The sequence below is a fragment of the Trachypithecus francoisi genome, unplaced genomic scaffold (genome assembly GCF_009764315.1).
Source record: "Trachypithecus francoisi isolate TF-2019V2 unplaced genomic scaffold, Tfra_2.0 Lachesis_group2, whole genome shotgun sequence".
In the NCBI taxonomy this organism is placed as follows: Eukaryota; Metazoa; Chordata; class Mammalia; order Primates; family Cercopithecidae; genus Trachypithecus; species Trachypithecus francoisi.
This window is the reverse complement of record NW_022681465.1, coordinates 96,958,400-96,978,992: the sequence shown is the minus strand read 5'-3', so window position 1 is coordinate 96,978,992 and position 20,593 is coordinate 96,958,400. Positions and strand designations below refer to the sequence as shown.

The 20,593-nt window shown below is 40.3% G+C and overlaps 1 protein-coding gene across 2 annotated transcripts in view; it reads left to right on the top strand.

Moving 5' to 3' along the window:
* Window positions 1–16,920, top strand: part of ADAMTS6 (ADAM metallopeptidase with thrombospondin type 1 motif 6) — a 346,891-nt gene extending 329,971 nt beyond the window's left edge. For both annotated transcript variants that reach the window (XM_033179691.1, XM_033179690.1), the window contains 2 exons: window positions 807–963; window positions 13,724–16,920. In XM_033179691.1, coding sequence (XP_033035582.1) covers window positions 807–963; window positions 13,724–13,833 — 267 coding nt within the window. In that variant the 3' untranslated portion in view covers window positions 13,834–16,920. The remainder of the gene's footprint in view (window positions 1–806; window positions 964–13,723) is intronic.
* The last annotated feature ends 3,673 nt before the right edge of the window (window positions 16,921–20,593 follow it).

Below are 20,593 nucleotides of genomic sequence, written 5' to 3'. Positions count from 1 at the left end.
AGTCCCAAATGAAACTAAGCCTCTCAGACAGTAACTTCAGTCCTGAAGAGCCTGAATCCCAGAGTAGATGCAAAAGGAGAGGGAGACACACTCATTTGAGAACACAGACTGCTTCTCAGGTTTTTGTGGCTTGCAATCCCTTAGAAAACCTGAGGGACTTATTTAAGTTCTTTTTTTTTTTTTTTATGACCCCATCACCAGGCTCCACAGCTGTCACTGCTATTACATTGAACTAATAGTTTGATCACATACAGGACACTCCAATAAGCCACCAGGTTATTTACCTGCACACTTATAATAAATAGGGAGCAATAGTGATTTCCTAGCCCTACAGTCTCTCGTTATTCTACTTCATCACAAGGATTTTCTCATGACACTCCTGCTAGAGGTCACCAGCCTTGCTGGGAATTGTTGCAGTGATAGCAAGAAATCTCTATGTATTATCTTCTGGGAAGTATATTGAGTCTATTTGCTAGGGTAATAACATGATGTTTGACTTCCCAAACCAGTTTGATAGTAGAATGACCTAATCATACACCTCTCAAAAATGAACCACATGTGGGCTTTAAAAGTTAGTATTGTGGCTGGGTGTGATGGATCATGCCTGTACTCCCAGCACTTTGGGAGGCCAAGGCAGGAGGATTGCTTGAGGCCAGGAGTTCAAGACCAGCCTGGCCAACATAGCAAGACCCTGTGTCTCGAAAAAAAAGTTTATATTGTGTTGTATTTGAAATGACATAGTATATTTTTTACCCCCTGAAAATTGTTGAGATCAATATTTTGTTTCTTTGTGTCTTTGGATTTAGTGTTCTGCTCAGTGTGGCCTTGGACAGCAGATGAGAACTGTGCAGTGTCTCTCCTACACTGGACAGGCATCTAGTGACTGTCCAGAAACTGTTCGGCCTCCATCAATGCAGCAGTGTGAAAGCAAATGTGACAGTACCCCCATTTCTAATACTGAAGGTGAGTTTTTCCATGGAGGAGGGGCCTGTGGTCGCTAATGACCCACCTTTACTGTACTGTTCCCAGGGTTTGAAGAGCACAATAAACCCACTACTGTAGTGTAGTTTGAGTAGAGCATTTGTGAAAGCTGCTTATGCAGACAGCAATCAGGAAACCAAAGTTTTTCCTGACTTTTTAACTAACTTTATGACCTTGTTAAGTCACTTAACCTCTCTGGAGCTAAGTTTATCTATGAAATAAGAAGTTGGAGTAGATAATCTCTAAGATCACATCCAGCCTCATATTCTATGTTTGATTTATATTAAGACTTTAGAGATGTTTCCTAATGAACTACTCTTGAAGTGCAAACTTTGGTTTCTTTTTGGATATGACAGTGGATCTGTATCATGCTGAAGATTTAAATTCATTATTGTTGTACAGATAATGAAAGCATATGTTTGAAACTACTTGCATTTTAAATGCTAATTTTCTTATCGTAGAAAAGTAGAAAAATAATTATGTAGCTGTTTATAAAGGAGAACAAAGGTCTTTGTGCTCTGGAATTTCTCTTTCTATTTTTTATACATTGGGAAATCCCTTTATTAACAGCAGATGCCCCCCTCACCACAATTCTGACTTTTAAAAATCTGTTTTTTAAATGAAAGTAATTTCTTTATTCATTTAGGCATTCATTAGGAATTTCTCGGGAGGCTGAGGCGAGAGAATGGCGTAAAACCCGGGAGGCGGAGCTTGCAGTGAGCTGAGATCCGGCCACTGCACTCCAGCCTGGGCGACACAGCAAGACTCCGTCTCAACAAAAAAAAAAAAAAAAAAAAAAAAAAAAAAGGAATTTCTCGAATGCTACTATGTGCGAGTCACTGTGACAGAAATTATTAGGAATGTGAAGACAAACATGGCATAGTCCAGAAGTTTAGACTGCCTTCTCACATGAAAATACAGGCAGGATCAAATATATGCACATGAACAACATCTGAAGCCACAAATTTAAATTATAAGGCCCTGAAAAAAACCTATCATGAATATATAGTCAAATAATTTGTTAATATTTTTCAAGTGAAAACTGTATGTTTATAAACATCTTCAAGAGAGATCGCTTTATTTTGATCAACTCTGTCTAATTCAAAGGATTCTTAAAAATTATATTCACAATTTAAAAGTGTTTTCTTGGGAATTTTGTTTTAAGAAAGTGATCTTGTATGACAAGATCCAGACACCTTGCATCTTTGCAAATGGTCTGTTTTGTATACTTAAGCCCCAACACAGTGCACTTATTATACACATAATTACTCTTTCAAAATGTATAACCCTATGCTACATTAATTCAAAATCACAACTTTAAATTTTGCAGAATCTCTGGCTTTACTACTACTTCTTTTTTGTCCCTTTAGATTCTGGAAATCTAGCTTTCCCTCTCTTGAGAAGGGCTCAAAATCTATAACAAACAAAAGTATTTTTCTTGGAAAAAAATTATCTTTTAAATTATCTTCAAAAAAAAATCTCTTAGCTGGGTGCGGTGGCTCACATCTGTAATCTCAGCACTTTGGGAGGGTTGAGGTGGGAGGATCACTTGAGCCCAGGAGTTCAAGACCATGCTGGGCAACATGGTGAGAACCTGTCTCTACAAAAAATTAAAAAGTTAGCTAGGCATGGTGGTGGGTGCCTGTAGTCATAGTTCCTTGGGAGGCTGAGGCAGGAGGATCACTTGAGCCCAGGAAGTTGAGGCTGCAGTGAGCCCTGATCATGCCACTGCACTCCAGCCAGGGCAACAGACTGAGACTCTGTCTCAGAAAAACCTCCCCAAACCAAAACAGAACAAAATCTCTCTTCTGTAAGACTCCAGCAATAATTTCTTTTATCCATTGTAAGTTAGCAAAAGATCACATGAATTCGGGGTTCTCTTTTTCTTTCAGAATTGGAAGATACAAGGTTAAGGTAGGAGAGAGGATATAACTGTCATATTAAATTAGTCTATGTTGGGTATTATGTTAGGCTCTTTATATAGTCTGTGTTATATATCTCACATACACAAATAGATATCTCTCTGCAAGTCTGTGTGTGTGTGTGTGTGTGCGTGCGTGTGTGTGTATAGTATCTTACATAATCCTGACAACAAGCTTCTGAGAGTTGGTATTACTAATGAGGAAAGTGAGGCACAGGGGAAGATAGTGATTTGCCCAATTTAAAGACTAGGAAGTAGTAGAGTCAGGATCTGAACCCACATTTGGTAGGGTTCAAGTACCGGTCAATTTCAACTATATTTGCATGCTATTCTTAATTTAGTCTTTAAAGTAGAGTTTTTTGACATAAAAGCAAGAGTTTCTGATTTTGAAGTAAAACATTTCTGGCATGACTGTCAGCCTAATTCAATAGATTAAGCCTAAGTCATTGCTAAAAGAACTGCCTTTTGACATGCCTAAAACAATATATCTGTTGGAGTTATGCTCATAGCTTCATTTTAGACAATTTTAATAATTTCTCCAAAATCTTCTCTATAATGCATAATCATTATAGATAAACTTTGCAGTTTATATATGATAAGTTTCAAAACTATTTTCAGAGTAGGCAGAATATCATTTGTACCTGTGCTAATTTCTGCCTTAAGGGAATTGTCTTAAAATGAATAGGTGTTAATTTGAGGTTTCTTGGGTTATTTGGAGAAACACCTCATGGTTATTTCATCTATCTGGCTAATCGCTTTTTATTAATATTATTCTAAAGTAAGCAGTAAAAACAATATATTTAGACTTCTCAGTAAAGGAGGAAATTTTTAGGAAATTATTAATCCTGCTAAGTATGATTCATGTTAGAATCATTATTATCTAAAGATGTCAGCTCATTTAAAAGAAAGAAGATAACTCTCTTTACAAAATTAGATTTAAAGTACAAATGATATGTCTGTCATAACTTGTTTTGTGTTCTCTTTAATTTCCCAATAGCATATATAGAATGCATTTAAGTATCTGAAACTATTTGTTCATTTAATCAGCAGCTAATTATTGAATGCTTTCTATGGCCAGCCTCTGCTATTTATTAGGGAAAATTCAAATATATTTATAAGTTCGTAGTCTTTCAGGGCAAATACTTAAATGAAAATTTTTTTAATTCAAAAAAATTTGAGGAAAGAAGGTGGAATGTGTTATGTGGAGCAGTTTACACAAGTGCTCAAATGAAGGACCAATGACTTAACATTTTCCATCAAGGCTGGCTTCACAGACTAAGGAATCAGTAAGCCATCTATATAACACATAGTTGGAAAAACCCAGCGTGTACCTTGGGAAAAGTGAGTAAAACATTATGAACTGAATTATAAGTTTTCATCCATAGAGATATGGAATGGACAGATAACATAGATTTCAAAAGAGACAAGGAGGCCAGGCACAGTGGCTCATGCCTGCAATCTCAACATTTTGGGAGGCCAAGGGGAGAGGATTGCTTGAGCCCAGGAGTTTCATACTAGCCTGGACAACGTAGGGAGACCCCTTCTCTACAAAAAAAATTTAAAAACTAACTGGATATGGTGGCACGCATCTGTAGTCCAGCTACTTGGGAGGCTTAGGTAGGAAGATCACTTGAGTTTGGGAGGTCAAGGTTGCAGTGAGCCATGATCACACCATTGCACTCCAGCCTGGATGACAGAATGGAGACTCTGTCTCAAAAAAAAATTAGAGAGAGAGAAGAGGTTCTAGTGTGAAAATAATGCAAAAGTGGTCTGTTATGGTTTGTAGGAGGCAAATCATGGAAGAAAAGGGGCTGGGCGTGGTGGCTCACTCCTGTAATCCCAGTAGTTTGGGAGGCTGAGGCAGGCAAATCACCTGAGATCAGGAGTTCGAGACCAGCCTGACCAACATGGAGAAACCCTGTCTCTACTAAAAATACAAAATTATCTGGGCCTGTATGTAATGCCTGTAATCCCAGCTACTTGGGAGGCTGAGGCAGGAGAATCGCTTGAACCTAGGAGGTGGAGATTGTGGTGAGCCGAGATCACGCCATTGCACTACAGCCTGGGCAACAAGAACGAAACTCTGTCTCAAATAAAAATGGAGAAAAGAAATGCCTTTTAGCAAGGAAAAGTTAAGAAGAAAGTTGGAGAAGAAGCAGTTTCTGGTTAATGCAGGAGAGTGGAAGAGGCGGAAGAGGATCCCCTTTCCTCCGGCACAGTCAAATTGCCATGACTCATAGTACAAGGCTACTGAAAAATCACTTCAGCTGTACCCCAAGACAGGGCAGGATTTGGGGAGAGGTATTGGGATCTAAAATAGAGTCTTTCAGTTGAATCTCTATGAATTAAATGGGCCACAGATAGAATGTTGAGAATTATTTTGACTATCAAGGTTTAGGTAATGGTCTCCCTCCTGTCAGTATTTCATTATGAAAAAATTAGAAGTTTCAAACATACAGCAAAGCGGAAAGAATTTTACAATGAACATCCACCATCTAGATTATATTACTTTTAATGGCAAAAACTGCAATTACTTTTGCACCAAACCATAGTATTATCATTTACTGAACATGCTTTTTCATATATGCACATATATTCACCCATCCATTATGATTTTTTAAATAACATCCTACATTCATCCAATCATTTATTTATTTACTTAGCAAACATACTTACCATGTACTAGGCACCGAGACTATGAATGCAATACAACAGGTTCCCTGTTCTCAAAGGTTTAGTAGGGTTGGCAACATACAACTGATTTTGACCATATGAGCAGTACTGTTCCAGGGGTGGGAAGAAGTGACCATGAGTGCACAGAGGAGCAGGTAATCAGCAGAAGCCTCACAGAGAAGGAAAGCTGAGCTGGACATGGAAGATAGGAAACAGTTTACCCAGAAGACATTGAGATGCGGGGCATTCCTGACAGAGGACAAGTATGTGCAGTCACAGGGGCATGGAGGCAGTTCACTATTGCTGTGGTGGCTTGGCAGATGAGCGGGCAGTGCACATGAGGCTACAGAGAGAGAAGCAGGGACTTGGTTTTGGAAACTCCACATGTAGTGGAAGGAAGCTAGGACTCTATCTTTGGGTTACAGGGAACAAGTGAAAAAAAAACTGGGGCTTGACATGCTCAGGATGACAGAAGGGTAAAGGAGTAGAGGGAGGGCAGCCTTGTGTGGGAGTAGAATGAGAAAGATTTGTTCTAAGAGTCCAGGCAAGAGAGGATGGAGGCGTGAACTAAGGCAAATATTGTAGGGATTAAAAGGAGAGTGATGAACTGGGGGAAAAATAATAAAATGAAAGGAGAATAAAAAGAGCCTGATGAACAATTAGACAAGGAGATGAGAGATATGGAGGCATTCAGGATGACTCCTACATTTCAGATTTAGGTAACTGTGTACCATCATTAATCATGAAGGAATTCAGGCATCTGTAGGGAAATTAAACACATTAGTCCCCTGAAGCTTTAATAAGATAATGGAATTTGAATAAGATTAAAAAATAAAATAAATGGAGAGAGATTGAAGAAATGGAGGGAGGTCAAGCAACAAATGATATTAAGGGAATCAGAAGCCGGGTTTCAAAAAATTAAAATAGCAAGAGGGAAATGGGAGGAAGAAGAAGGGAGATACAATTTGCTGTGTTCAACATCTGCTTTAGTTTTTTTGCTTCTGAAAGCCTTTGGCAAAGGGTTAAAGGATTAAAGGCATGATCTTGACAGACTGCCACTGATGAGGGTAACACCATGTTGCTGCTAAAAGTGAATTATAGACACCTTGGGTATCAGTACATTTGAAATACTACTCTGAGTAATTTTTTAAAAAGTACATATGTCAGTTGGGACTAACCTACTCAAGCTCACCTGAAATTCTATGCAAAATGCCATTTTATTCATCTTTCATGCAGTTTCGAGTTCCCTTGTAGTTTATATAGTGAGTCTTTTCAGCTTCTCAATAGCACAAGGCACTCTGTCACAGAGTATTTATTGCTGCCAGGTAATGATTCATGGTGTGCCATGGGCTGGTAACCAATCCAGGAAAGGTGTGGTTAGTGTACAATGGTTTACCAGCCCAGGATGTCTAATGGTGGCTTTGGTGGCTCTCAGACTCCCTCATGTAAATAGCTCTGGGAAAGCTCAGGCAGCTCCAGAAATCTCGAACAAAGAATTTTGGTTAAACTAGCTACCGCATTTGGGTTTTAATGTGGAACCTGATGTATGAAAATCAGTAAAGGAACGATAAAGGTCATTTGAAGACTTTGGTTTCAAAGAGGTGAGGAAGGCCAGTTTTTTTCCTTACCACTTCAAAGAGTTCATAAGTCACTTAGCATGCAGGTTCACATTCCTGGCTGTCTGGTCTGGAGGGAACCCTGGATTTGGGTTGAGATTATACCACCTCCAGGTTGAATGTGGGTGGCATCTAGGGAATAAGACTAAATAAAAAGAAACAGAAAGCAAAGAGAGAAAGGAATGGTCTAGTCTGTGGGAAATTGAAATCAGTATAAAGTTTGATAGCTGATACCATCTTGCTTCAAGGATAAAAATAAGCTGGTGGACTGTTCTATTACAATGAATAATGTTAGGTTCCCAAGCAAAAGTTGCCATTTCATCCTTTTCTAGCCTGAATATGTAAAATGTCAAGGGTTCAAGTACACTTTTAGGAGAAGTATACTGAGTTAACATTCCCCACCGCAACTTCTGTGCCACGCATGCACACCCTTTGCTATCTCACTTCTCACTAGGTTCTGCATTTCCATGGGCAGTTTGTCAGAAGTACAGCTGTTTGTACTTTTTAAACCAAAAGATAGACCTTTAGGTGCTTAAGTCATAATTCTTCACTTACTGTGTTCTTCTTCTGAACCACATAAGGAGTTTACAGGAACAGAGGGCATGTATTCTCCAAAGAGAGATGCTGATGGTCCAACCTGGTCATGAAGGATATCTCCCAACTCCAGTGAGACAAGTAGGCAAGCTTTGCAACATTCAGTGAAATACATGCAAATGCCCTGCTTTGAGGACTTGGTCTTGTATTTCTTGGACCAAATCAAGCCTTCAAAGTAACAATTAATTTGAACCTAATTGCATTCTAAATTCTTAAACCTCTGTTCAGTGTATTTTGAAAGCATGTCTTTTAGGTCAGAGTTTTGAAAAATGAATGTAAAGCACCGGGGGAAAAACCCACTGGCACATCAATGATAAGTAGGTTCATGTGTTACCTATGAAACGGTGTCTAATTTTATCATTCAACTCTACCAAAACCCAGATTACCAATGAGAGCCACTCCAACATGCCTGGCAGATTACTTCAGATTCTAATAATGGATCCAGTTCACATTGCAGGGCCTAGGGGCTGGCTTTCAGCCCTTGATTTATTCTCAAGTCTCCCTGAGAAGAATTTGGGAATTCTCCGTAAAGCCATTCTCACCAGAAGTCTCTAGTCCTGGGTAAAGTGTAACTTTTCTTTCAGGGGTGGTGTGGGGTGTAAAAAGAGGGGAGAATAATTGGGTTTACAAAATGTTAACTAGAAACCACATGATGAGGACCTCTTACCTTTCCAGTATCCTCACAGAAAAGGGTAGAAAGAGTGTCTTGTCATTCTTCTCCTAGGAGAGTACTTAACTAGTACATGATGATAGTCGAAGAGAAAATAAGGCTCCTTCATCTGAAAATCCTTGACCCACTGGCTCAGATTCCACTACCTAGAAAGCAGTAGATAGATATAAGTGTGTTTGCATGAAGAAAATATGACAGTAAAGCTCAAACCTTCAAAACAAATTAACTACAGAGCGATTATAATACCAAAAAAACTCAAACTAAGTAATTCTTTTTAATGGATCTCTTGGTATTACTTGTTTGCACACTATGCACTAATTGTGTACAGAGGAATTTTTAATTTTTAAACATTTTAAGTATCAGCTAGAAAGCAATGCCAACTGTAAATCATTCAGAAATTAAAACAGAACATTTATTATTGTTTTAATTTCAATGGGATATGTGATTTAATTTATGTACAACTTTTCCAGAATATTTTTGTTGTTGTTGTGGGTTTTTTTGGTGTTTTTTGTTTTTGTTTTGGTTTTGGTTTTTTGTTTTGTTTTTGTTTTTGTTTTTGTTTAACAAAAGTAAGTTGTACTGCTCAAGGGTAGAAGAGAAAAGGCTTTCATAATTTCACTGGGCTTTAAGGATGAGGCAGACTAATGAAAAAAGTTTTATAATTCAGGCCTCTCAATGACATCAGCATAATTTCAGTGAGCACAACAAATCAGTCCTCTCTAGCTAAGCTAAAAGTGGTAGATGGGTTGAATGCCCCAATATAATTTAAAACTGGTTCTAATATTTTGAAGATTACATTCAGCTTTCTGTAATAATGGGGCTTTAAAACTTCTTGATGTGGCCGGGCGCAGTGGCTCAAGCCTGTAATCCCAGCACTTTGGGAGGCCGAGACGGGCGGATCACAAGCTCAGGAGATCGAGACCATCCTGGCTAACCCGGTGAAACCCCGTCTCTACTAAAAAATACAAAAAACTAGCTGGGCGAGGTGGCGAGCGCCTATAGTTCCAGCTACTTGGGAGGCTGAGGCAGGAGAATGGCATGAACCCGAAAGGCGGAGTTTACAGTGAGCTGAGATCCTGCCACTGCACTCCAGTTTGGGTGACAGAGCGAGACTCCATCTCAAAAAAAAAAAAAAAAAAAAACTTCTTGATGTGTCTAAAGTCACCTTTTCACTTGTGTACTCTTAGAAAATTTGAGGAGGAATATATAGTGACAAAAAGTATAAATGGATAATTCAGTCTATTCTAAATAATTCAGATGTTATTCTGGAAATCTCCTTTTAAAAAACATATTTCCCCTTCTCTAAGGTGGCACAGCAAACTCTTAAAGAAACAAAACCTGACCAAGATGCTCCAAGTTGATTTATCAGTGGTGTCAGCCAAGAATACAGAATCAGAGACAGGTAGAAACTTCTTGCATTTAGATGCTAAGAATATTGCTGAAATATGAATGGCTCTGGAGTCAGATAAACCTGTTCTTAGACCAACTAGCCGTGTGACCCAGCATGAGTTTCATAATCTTTTTGAGCTTATGTTTTGCTGTCTATATAAAGCTGACATTGTATATACGGTCACTGTATAATGATGTTTTGGTCAACAACAGACTACATATACAAAGGTGGTCCCACAAGATTATAATATTATATTTTTACTGGATCTTTTCTATGTTCAGATATATTTAGATACACAAATACTTACCAGTATACACAAATACTTGTGTTGCAACTGCCTACAATATTCAGTACAGTAACATGCTGTACAGGTTTGTAGCCCAGAAGCAACAGGCTATACCATGTAGCCTAGGTGTACAATAGGCGATACCATCTAGGTTTGTGAAAGTACACTCTATGATGATTGCACATTGACAAAATCACCGAACAATGCATTTCTCAGAGAATATCCCCATCATTGAGCAACACATGACTGAACTTACAAGGATTAAAAAATATATATATTTATAATATATGTTTATGTTGTACCTTACACAAATGATATGCTTGATAAATTATAATTTTTAATGCTGTCACTACTAAATTAAGCTCTTGTGGAGTTAAAAGACAGAGAATAAAAGATGAGTCGTGGTTGGTGAATAGATTTTCATCAAATCTAAAGATGTAATGAACTGATTCTTCCAGTCAGGCCAGTTCCTAGAAGGCAAAACCAAGAAGTAGGAACTGGATCTTCCATACAGCCTAGGAATCTCCATATTAATATCTGATTCCTGGAAGTCTGCAGATCTCGCACAGGTCTTTCCCCACTCCTGCCCTCATCATAATTTTCTTGCTTTCTGTTTAATAGCTTTATTTTGCTTAAATGTGTAAATGTGTAACCCTTCCTGATACTATATTTATTTTGACAGGGATCCCAGAGAAATAATACATGATGGTTGTTCTCAGAGGCAGGTGTTTTGCTGTTAATAATGAGAACTAATTAACAGTGCTTACTCTGAGCTAGGTGCCATGGCACATGCATTATCTGCATTACCTCATGCAAACCTCACAACGTCCTATGAGCAGACCTTATCATAGTCTTTACTTTGGAGATGAAGTGAGATTTAGAGAGGTGAAGTAACTTGGCAGAGGACAATCAACTCCTAGAAGAGGCAGAGCCAGAATTCACTCCCAGGCCCACCTGAATCCATATCTCCTGCCCCTAACTACTGGGTTGTATTGCCGCTGAAGGCAACTCGGGACACTCTTAATCCCTACATCCCTAAGCTCGATCCTGTTCCCAGGACCTACTGACTTCCTGCTTTCAATCAAGTTAGTTGGGAACTAACTTAACAAGGAATTGGGAAGTTCAGAAAGGAACATCCTGATAGCCGGCCTCCAGCCTGCCCACAGGCTAGATGCTGCCTCTGAACAAAAGGCTGTGTTCTGGGCCTCTGCATGTAGAGAAGAGTCTTATTTCTAGCACTCATCTAAGGAACAGAATCCCTGACTGTTCATATTTGGGTTTTTTGTTTGTTTGTTTTTTGAGACGGAGTCTAACTCTGTGGCCCAGGCTGGAGTGAAGTGGCACAATCTCAGCTCACTGCAACCTCCCAGATTCAAGTGATTCTCGTACCTCAGCCTCCTGAGTAGCTGGGACTACAGGCGCGTGCCACCACACCTGGCTAATTTTTGTATTTTTAGTAGAGATGGGGTTTCACCATGTTGGCCAGGCTGGTCTTGAACTCCTGACCTCACGTGATCCACCCACCTCAGCCTCCCAAAGTGCTGGGATTACAAACGTGAGCCACTGTGCCCAGACAACTATTTATATTTGTAATAGCCTTAATGGGTGAGTGGATAGGTGGGTGAAGGGAGAAGCAATTATGAATTTTCTGTTTAATTTCTTACGTATTATAATTTAGTCAAATTATAAAGTCTAAATCTAAAAGGGAAATTGGTGAATTTGCTTATAATTTGCTCAACCCAGAGTTTTCTTAGTCCAGCTACTCTTCCAAAAATGGAGTAGTAAATCTAATGAAGTTGTGCCCCAGGAAATACTCTGCTTTGTTTTGTCTTCAAACTGACTCGTGTCTTTATGGCAGTATTTTCTCAGTAGTAATTCAAATATTGCATCCTCATTGAGATATTTGGAGTGTAGCTCCTTGCTTCCTTTCTGTCAGGCAATAAAGATACTAATAACTAATAATTGTAATAATAATAGCAATTCAGTATCCTACACTTATCCCATACTTCCTGTGTTCCAGGCACTGCTCTAGTTGACACTCATAAGGATACATGTGTAGTCTTACATGTTACATGTGAGTGTGGGTTCTCTAATCATTTCTACTTTACAGATGAGAAAACTTAAGCACAAAGAGGTTAAGTGATTTGTCCCTTCTACCTTCTTCCAGCTAAAACTTAAATTTACTGAGGATCCTAGCGTGAAAAGTTTTAATTCAGATTTCTAGCTATTAATCTCTTTGTAAGTCAACTGTTGAGTAAGGGAGTTAGATGGTGGCAGAGGTTATGTTTTCAGAGGATTTGGGAGTTCCAGTTTCAAATTTTAAGACTTTCACCAAAGGAGCATTTAAAAAGTGAGGTCAATAAGATTGTTATCTTAATCGTCAATAAGAAGAACTGGGAACTCTTCCATTTCTTTGCATTTAATTTTCCATGTTTATCATACAGCCCATATGATAAACTACAATGTATGTGGTCTCTTAGAACGTCAGTGGGTTTTTGAAGCCAGGAAAAAACAAGCAAACAACAAAAACTGTTCTGTAACATGAACTTTACCCACTGCCCAGCCTGATTCCTAATTACCTTCAACAATTTACCCAGGATGCTTCAGTATAACTACCTGGAAAAATGAGGGTGGAACTTTGGTTCTAGCAGGCATGTGAAAATTTCATTGCTAGGTTTACAGAGTATCCTAAATCTCCAAATAAAAGTGACAAGAATACTGGAAAAGAATATTATTACTAGCAGTGGGGTTGTATGGGGCCAGGGGGAGTTTTGAGAATCAAAGGCCCATGTCCCTTTCTCTACACTGGACCCTCATCCCACCTTCTGCAACCAGCCACAAGGGGAGATGGAGAAAGAATCATTTATTCACCTTCTGGCTGCAAGAACTGCAGACTGCAACTGTGGCAGTTCTAGCACTGAAGAGAAAATACACATAGGAAAAAAGAAGACCATGTCTCACTTCCAAATTAAAAAAAGACATTTCTACATGTTTCCATAACCCACAGGCTGCTGCCATTTGAGGCCAACCCCTCAAAGCTTTCTTCTTTGTCTAGTGTAGTTGCTGAATCTAGGCCACTCTCAGCAATCCTTTTCACTCACCCAGGCCCATCCCCACGCCTCACAGATGCAGAGATTCTCTGGAGACATGTGTACTTTGGTATCAAACAGTGCAACTCATGTTTGATTTTGGATAACCTTGCACTGTTGAATAAAATAACCCTTGAGAAAGAAGCAATAAAAGCGCTGTAAGAAAAATGACTCATGTTTCCAAGCTGTCTAAAGTGATCACTTATCCCAGCAAATGGTAATTCTTTCAAGACACAGTGGGCATACACCATACTTATAAAAATCTGGAAGGAAAGCCTTGCAAACGTTTTTTTAAATTGTGTTAAAATATATCAAAAGAATGTTTCTAGTAGACTGTACCAGGCAGGGTATGCTTAAAAACAAAAACAAAAACCGCATGGAGGTCGAAGCCAAGGTGGATTGACCCAAAGGAGGTCCTCGCTGAACATGCAGGCCGCATCGGCTTGTTTATGTACTTGTTTATGTGCCTCTAATTGTTTTCCATTTCTGCCCCCATTCATTAGAGTGCAAAGATGTGAATAAAGTGGCTTATTGCCCACTGGTGCTGAAGTTCAAGTTCTGCAGTCGAGCATACTTCAGACAGATGTGTTGTAAGACCTGCCAAGGACACTGACCCACAGAAAGCCAGAGAGAGTGCCTTGTCATTTCATCATGGAAATGCGTCCATCAAAGAGAGCCACCCAGAGGAAGAGGATTGATGTCCTTGCAAATGCATTACCCTGTGGAAAACGTAACCACTGGTCAGCCCTAGCTGACAAGATTTCAATATTATTTTAACTTCTGTGAAGTGGGATTTATTGATCCAAAGTGCTGGACACAGTATTAGGAGGGAATGCCAGATTGGAGAGATCCAAACAACACAGGGAGACTTGCTTACTGTGGAGCGTTTGTGTTCTTTCGAGTAAATCCAATAGCCTGTTTACCTCCTTGGACCATTAAGATAATTTTTATTATGGACTTAGCAATGACACTGAATCCATTTGTATTTAAAACTGTTTAAAATGTAGCTGTTATGACTTGGTCAACTATGGAAGTGAAGAAGGTTCAGAATTCTTAAGTCATAGCTTAAAAATATTTACTGTACTTTATCTCACTACAACAGCACCACAATTTAAATTATAAAACGGGCTTTGGACTATAATTTAAGGAGCAATTATAAATCAAAAGTAATGAAAGTTTGTATTATTTTTCTTCATTCCACTTAATTTCCTTAGGAATAATCCCCCGGTTCTGAACACTGCTGTGAGCCATATATAAAACTATATTAAACTGAACAATAATGAGGGGCATAGTTTAAAGCAGTGCATCAGTTACTGCAGCTGTGCAAGTCTATAAACTCAGTGCTGAAAGACTGTGGCCAACTTGCCATTGTGCAAGTAAAGCTGAGATTTCCATTAAAACTTTAAGAGAAAAACATTTCAATTTCATGCAGAAACCAGACCTGGGGTATGGTAGAGACTAAAGGACCAGGCCCTTTACTGCCACCACACAGGATGCCTTAGTTCTTATTTGAGTCCCCCCAACTCACTTGTGTTTACATCCTCTCCAGCCACAGCATGGCTTCTGCCCTTTGGATTGCTGCACGCATGTTGAGCTTACTGAGATGATACCATGCAAAAGATAGACTGGCTCAGTAACAACCAGGCAGACCCTTTTGCAATTTGCTGACAATTACGATGGGTTCCAGATGTCCCTTCTTTGATATGGTAGAAGGGCATTTATTTATATGACAGCAAATGTGTGTGTGTGTGCGGGCGCTTTTAAGTGTGTGGATAGATGAGTGTGCTTGCACATAATGTGCTATTTCTGTGAGTTTTAAAGTAGGCAAGGGATAATAACCAAAGAAGAAAATTTCATGAAGACTAGACATCATAAAGCATAATATTAATAGTCACTCAACCAAGTATTTTGTATTTTTTATGGATTCTCTGAATGGCAATTAAATGTGAAACCCAGTTTCTTGGGCAAGTCAAATTCTAGAATCACATCCACCTAAATTAAAATGCCTAGCTCGTATTTTCCCTATCTTCAAGTTTCACATCCTGCTCATCAAAAGACTCGACAGCAAGACTTAGAATGAAAAAGGGTACTTGTTTATATTAATATTTTGTACTTGAACACGTGTAGCTTGCAGCAGGTTCTTGATGAATGTGCTTTGTGTCCAAAATGCCTCCCCATTGTACACAGGTGTACACTATGCATGCATCAACACCTAAAACTCAAAACTAAATGGCTATTTTGTAAGGTTAACACTTTCAGTTAAAGAGCATGTTTGACTTGACTCCATCATGGTGCTCTTAAATTACATGTCAGTGTGTCACATATATCATGATCTAATGCAGATGACTAGGTTTTTTCCAAAAGAAAGACAGACCCTCAGACACCAAAAGCCAATCTAAACTCCCAGATTTGCTGTGGACAATCAGCATGGAATGTTTTCTGCACTCTCAGTCATGACCACCTGTATCTTGTTACCCGCTTTCTCTCTCAACACCACAGTTCTCAACCCTGAGCCTTCCAGAGAGAGCTATTGATGATACAAGAGGAATCACCAGGGCCCGGGTCTAAGATGCCCTTAGAAGACCTGCCCAAGTGCCGTCTTAGCCATTCAGTGAAGGGCAAGCAGCCCACGGGCAGCATGACCCAAGCACTGAATTCCCTTGGGCCTTTTCAAAGACCAGTTAACTTGGTGCTAATGTGCCCTGGTGAAATAAAACAAAGAAATAAAAGGTGGGTGGTTTCTGTGGCATTCTAGGCATAGGTTTGCAGTCCAGATCTGATTTTCTCCAACATAAATATCAGCTCATGTTTTTATTTCCAAAAGATTCCTTATTACCGAATAAAAGCTACTTTTTACCTCACCTGGAAACTACCATCGTGAGGGCCATCCCCCAGGCACTTCACAGCACCTTGGCTGATGCTGGGAGGAGGGCAGCCAGTGTCACTTCCGGGATGTGCTCCAGTTCTGAGAACAAAATGCAGGCACACCTGGGGGGCAGAATCAGAGCACCTTTCTAGAGGGAGCCACCACAGAATGTAACAGGATGAAACAGTTTCAGGTAGGCCTTGAATTTAAACCTGAGTAGGTTAAAACAATTCTATTTCATAGCACATCACAATACTGCTGCTACTCTGTAGCCACCCCCATGGCTACATGATGCCCTATTCCTAAACAGTAACAATAGGATTGTCAATGGAGGCTGGGCCACCATGGCAGACCTTCCAAAAGTAGTGAGCTACGTAGACTACTTAACTGGTACCCTACACCTGGGAGCAGTATCTGCCACTGGGATAAAGGCCTACTAAAAAAGGAAAGGTAAATGTACCCTAATGATTAACCCCATGAGATTCATATGATTTCCAAACAGTCCATTTCATTAGGAACTTTTTTATTTGAATGAATGTCACATAGGTATCCTCAGTAACACAGAACGAAATTACCTTTGTATTATTGTGATTAGTTGTTGCTTATTATTTTATACTCAGTAATAATGTGGTACACTGTTAATTTTTTTGCTTTTGTAAATTATATTCTAATTTATTGCCATGTTTCCTAACACTTGTCCTACATTCATTCTCCTGCTTGTAATGAAAATGAAAAAATCATTGTAACACTTGATGGAGTGAAATTCCACGCCAGGCACAGAATTTTTTTGACATAGATAATTTAGTAAAATAAAAATTCAGCTTATAATAATGATACAGATTGAAGTTGTCTGTTCCCTGAAAAGCCTGTGTTAAACTTACAGTACTGAGAATGAATTCCCTTGGGATACCACACTTACATTATCCAAATTATCCAAGTAGAATCTAGGATTGGGATGATTTGCTGTATCCCTATTACCCTCCTCAGAGATTGCATCTGTTTCTATGTGTTTTAGTCCTGTCTAAATGCAAGAGTGTCAGGTATTACTGGTGGGGCTACATCCCCAGCCACCATCAGCCACTCCTCTGAGGCCCCAAAGGAAGTCCAGACTGGCGGCTGCCACACCCCCTCAACTGCTAGTGCCCAACTCTTGTGCTCTCCTTTTCTTTTTTTCTTTTCTTTTCTTTTTTTTTTTTTTGAGACAGAGTCTCGCTCTGTCTCCCAGGATGGAGTGCCGTGGCGCGATCTTGGCTCACTGCAAGCTCCACCTCCCGAGTTCACGCCATTCTACTGCCTCAGCCTCCCGAGTAGCTGGGACTATGGGCACCCGTCACCATGCCCAGCTAATTTTTTTGTGTTTTTAGTAGAGACGGGGTTTCACCGTGTTAGCCAGGATGGTCTCGATCTCCTGACCTCATGATCCACCTGCCTTGGCCTCCCAAAGTGCTGGGATTACAGGTGTGAGCCACTGTGCCCGACCCTGCTCTCCTTTTCTTGCCTTCCATGTAAATTATTTAATATAGCAAGATAGTTCACTGTGCCAAGGGCACTAAACCAAATGAATTCATACTTGAGGGATTTTTCTAGTCAGGGCAAAGAAACATGATGAGCTCACTTTCTAGCTTTAGCATTTCCTTTTGGGCTGAAGATGAACTAATGGCTCAGTCTTTGCTGAGTTGAGGAATACCATGATATGCAAAGGAACTCAGAAAACATTTTGAATATGAAGGTGACCCTCTTGCATGCTTAGTTATTTGAGTACTTTTTTTCTTTTTCTTTTTTGTTGTTGTTGAGATGGAGTCTCACTCTGTTGCCAGGCTGGAGTACAATGGCGCAATCTTGGCTCACTGCAACCTCTGCCTCCCAGGTTCAAGCGATTCTCATGCCTCAGCCTCCTGAGTAGCTGGGATTACAGGCGCACGCTACCATGCCCAGCTAGTTTTTGTATATTTAGTAGAGATGGGGGTTTCACCATGTTGGCCAGGATGGTCTCGATCTCTTGGCCTCATGATCTGCCCACCTCAGCATCACAATGTGCTGGGATTACAGGTGTGAGCCACCACTCCCAGCCAGCTATTGGAGTACGTTCATAATGACAACTTTATCAATTACATAAGAAAAGTGGAACTGGCTAGGTGCAGTGGCTTATTCCTGTAATCTCAGCACTGTAGGAGGCCAAGACAGGTGGATCACCTGAGGCCAGGAGTTGGAGACCAGCCTGGGCAACATTGTGAGACATCATCTCCACCAAAAAAAAAGATGTGAAATGTCCAGGCTTGATGGTGCTTTATTCTACCCACTCTGATGTCTCATACACACCATACCCAGTTGTTTCTTCATTAGAAGAAATCAGGTTGTGTCACGTGAGACAATTAGATAGTCTTAGAAGAGTATTTCTCCAAGGTTACCATAGCAACCAAAAGCTGCTGAACTATGAATACTCAGTTCATGAGAAGACTGTGGATGATACCAACCATTTTAACCTCCCACTGCAGTTGCAAAGGATAGTTCTGGGGTTGGGGAGGGAGGAATACCAAGAAACAAGATTTACTTTAGCTTAGATTCTTAAGTATCAAGTCTAGTATCTTTTCAGCTACAGTTGTTTTCAAGTTTCCAATTAAATGCCTTTTTTCCCTTTGACATATCAAAAGGACACTATCCTGCTTAGGGTACTGACTCCAAGGACAGTCTGCCTTCCATGGTGACTCGGCCACTCCTCAGGGAACATGGGGATCATCCTTAAGCCTTTATGCTCCAAAAGGCCAGATGTTTTTCCAAGCAAATTCAGGAAAAAGTTAGGTCTTGGAACAAAAACATGTGAATTTGCGTGGCTAAGACTCATTACTTTTTAAAGAAGGAAAAAGAAATCTCGTTCAGGTAGAAAAAGAAGTCACAGCCCAAGAGAACTGAGAAATTCTAATTAAGTGGTCACAGGAAAGTTGCTGCATTTAAAAGTGACAGATAAGTGGCCGGGCGCAGTGGCTCACATCTGTAATCCCAGTACTTTGGGAGGCCAAGGCGGGCGGATAAGAGGTCAGGAGATATAGACCATCCTGGCTAACATGGTGAAACCATGTCTCTACTAAAAATACAAAAAACAAAAACCAAAAAAATTAGCCAGGCGTGGTGGTGGGTGCTTGTAGTCCCAGCTACTCGGGAGGCTGAGGCCGGAGAATGGTGTGAACCTGGGAGACAGAGCTTGCAGTGAGCCAAGATCGCCTCACTGCACTCCAGCCTGGGCAACAGAGCAAGACTCCGTCTCAAAAAATAAAAAAGTCACAGATAATCTTTGTTTGGAATTCTTTCTCATTCATATCATCAGAATGTGTGGAATAAACTAACATACATTTTTAAAAAGAACAGCTGTTCACAATGGTTTTGTGCCTGAGTTCAAAACCTCAAACTTGAACTTAAAAAGAAAATGGTCTTTTCTCCCATCTTTTTCTCAGAGGGCTTTTCTAGCATTCATTGTCCCCCATTTCATCCACAGATGATATGAGGCCTGAAATGGAACTGTGGTTTAAAAGCTGGCTCCACTTTGTGGGGAAACCAAGGTTATGCCTGTGTTGTCTTTTGATCAATGACTCCCCTTGCCCACTGAAAGCCTTGAGCTGCATAGGTGATGAAGTGAATTTCCACAGCTATGTCCTGTCTTCACCAGAATGACATTGTGTGGTTTGCACAAGGGCCCAATACTACATGATGTCCCTGACTCCAGGGATTGGGAAGCCTGAATATTCCCATTCACCTCAGGGCACACGACATCATGCCTAACCAATTGGATTTCATTGCCCAGACCTTAAAGCTTGTGAAAATCAGGAGGTTTCTTCTTGGCTTGGATACCTTACATTGCAGAAAGTTTGCATGTAAGAGGGACAAGTTATCCCACCAACTTTAGGCCTCCCAGAAGTCAGAGTGCCTTCCTCAGGTCGATGGTTCAACACTAGGTGGCTTCTACTAGCTCAAGGCTGATAGGATTCTGGGAGGAGTCTAGTCTGTGCCCCCCAGCAAGGGGAGTTATGGGTGGCAAGTCCCCTTATGGGCCTACAGAACTATGCTCACTTTGAAATTCCTGCTGGCAGAGCAATAATTGTGAGATGAGGCCCCTGAAATTCCAAGCAAAAGTGGCAGCAAGAAGTCCCCGTCCAGGGCCACTCCAAGCCAGGTGTGAGCCTCTGTGTCTGGAGAGGGGCATCAACCATGGTCATTCATTCATACAGCTAATATTTGCTGAGCATCTGCTGCACCCAGGTCCTGTGCTAAGCACTTAACATATGCTGTCTCATTGAGTGTTTTACAACAAAACTAGGAGGACAGTACTATCAGTCCCCATTGACAAGTGCCAAAACTGAGGCACAGAGAGGTTAAGTTGCCAGGGGTCACAGGACCAATGCGAGAAGTATCACCTCTTCAGCACACAGAGGGGCAGCTGCCAGATCTGCATCTGGGGCAGAAAGTTGAGAAGGGTGCTCATTGGCTAGAGAGATACCCACTCACCAAACCGCAG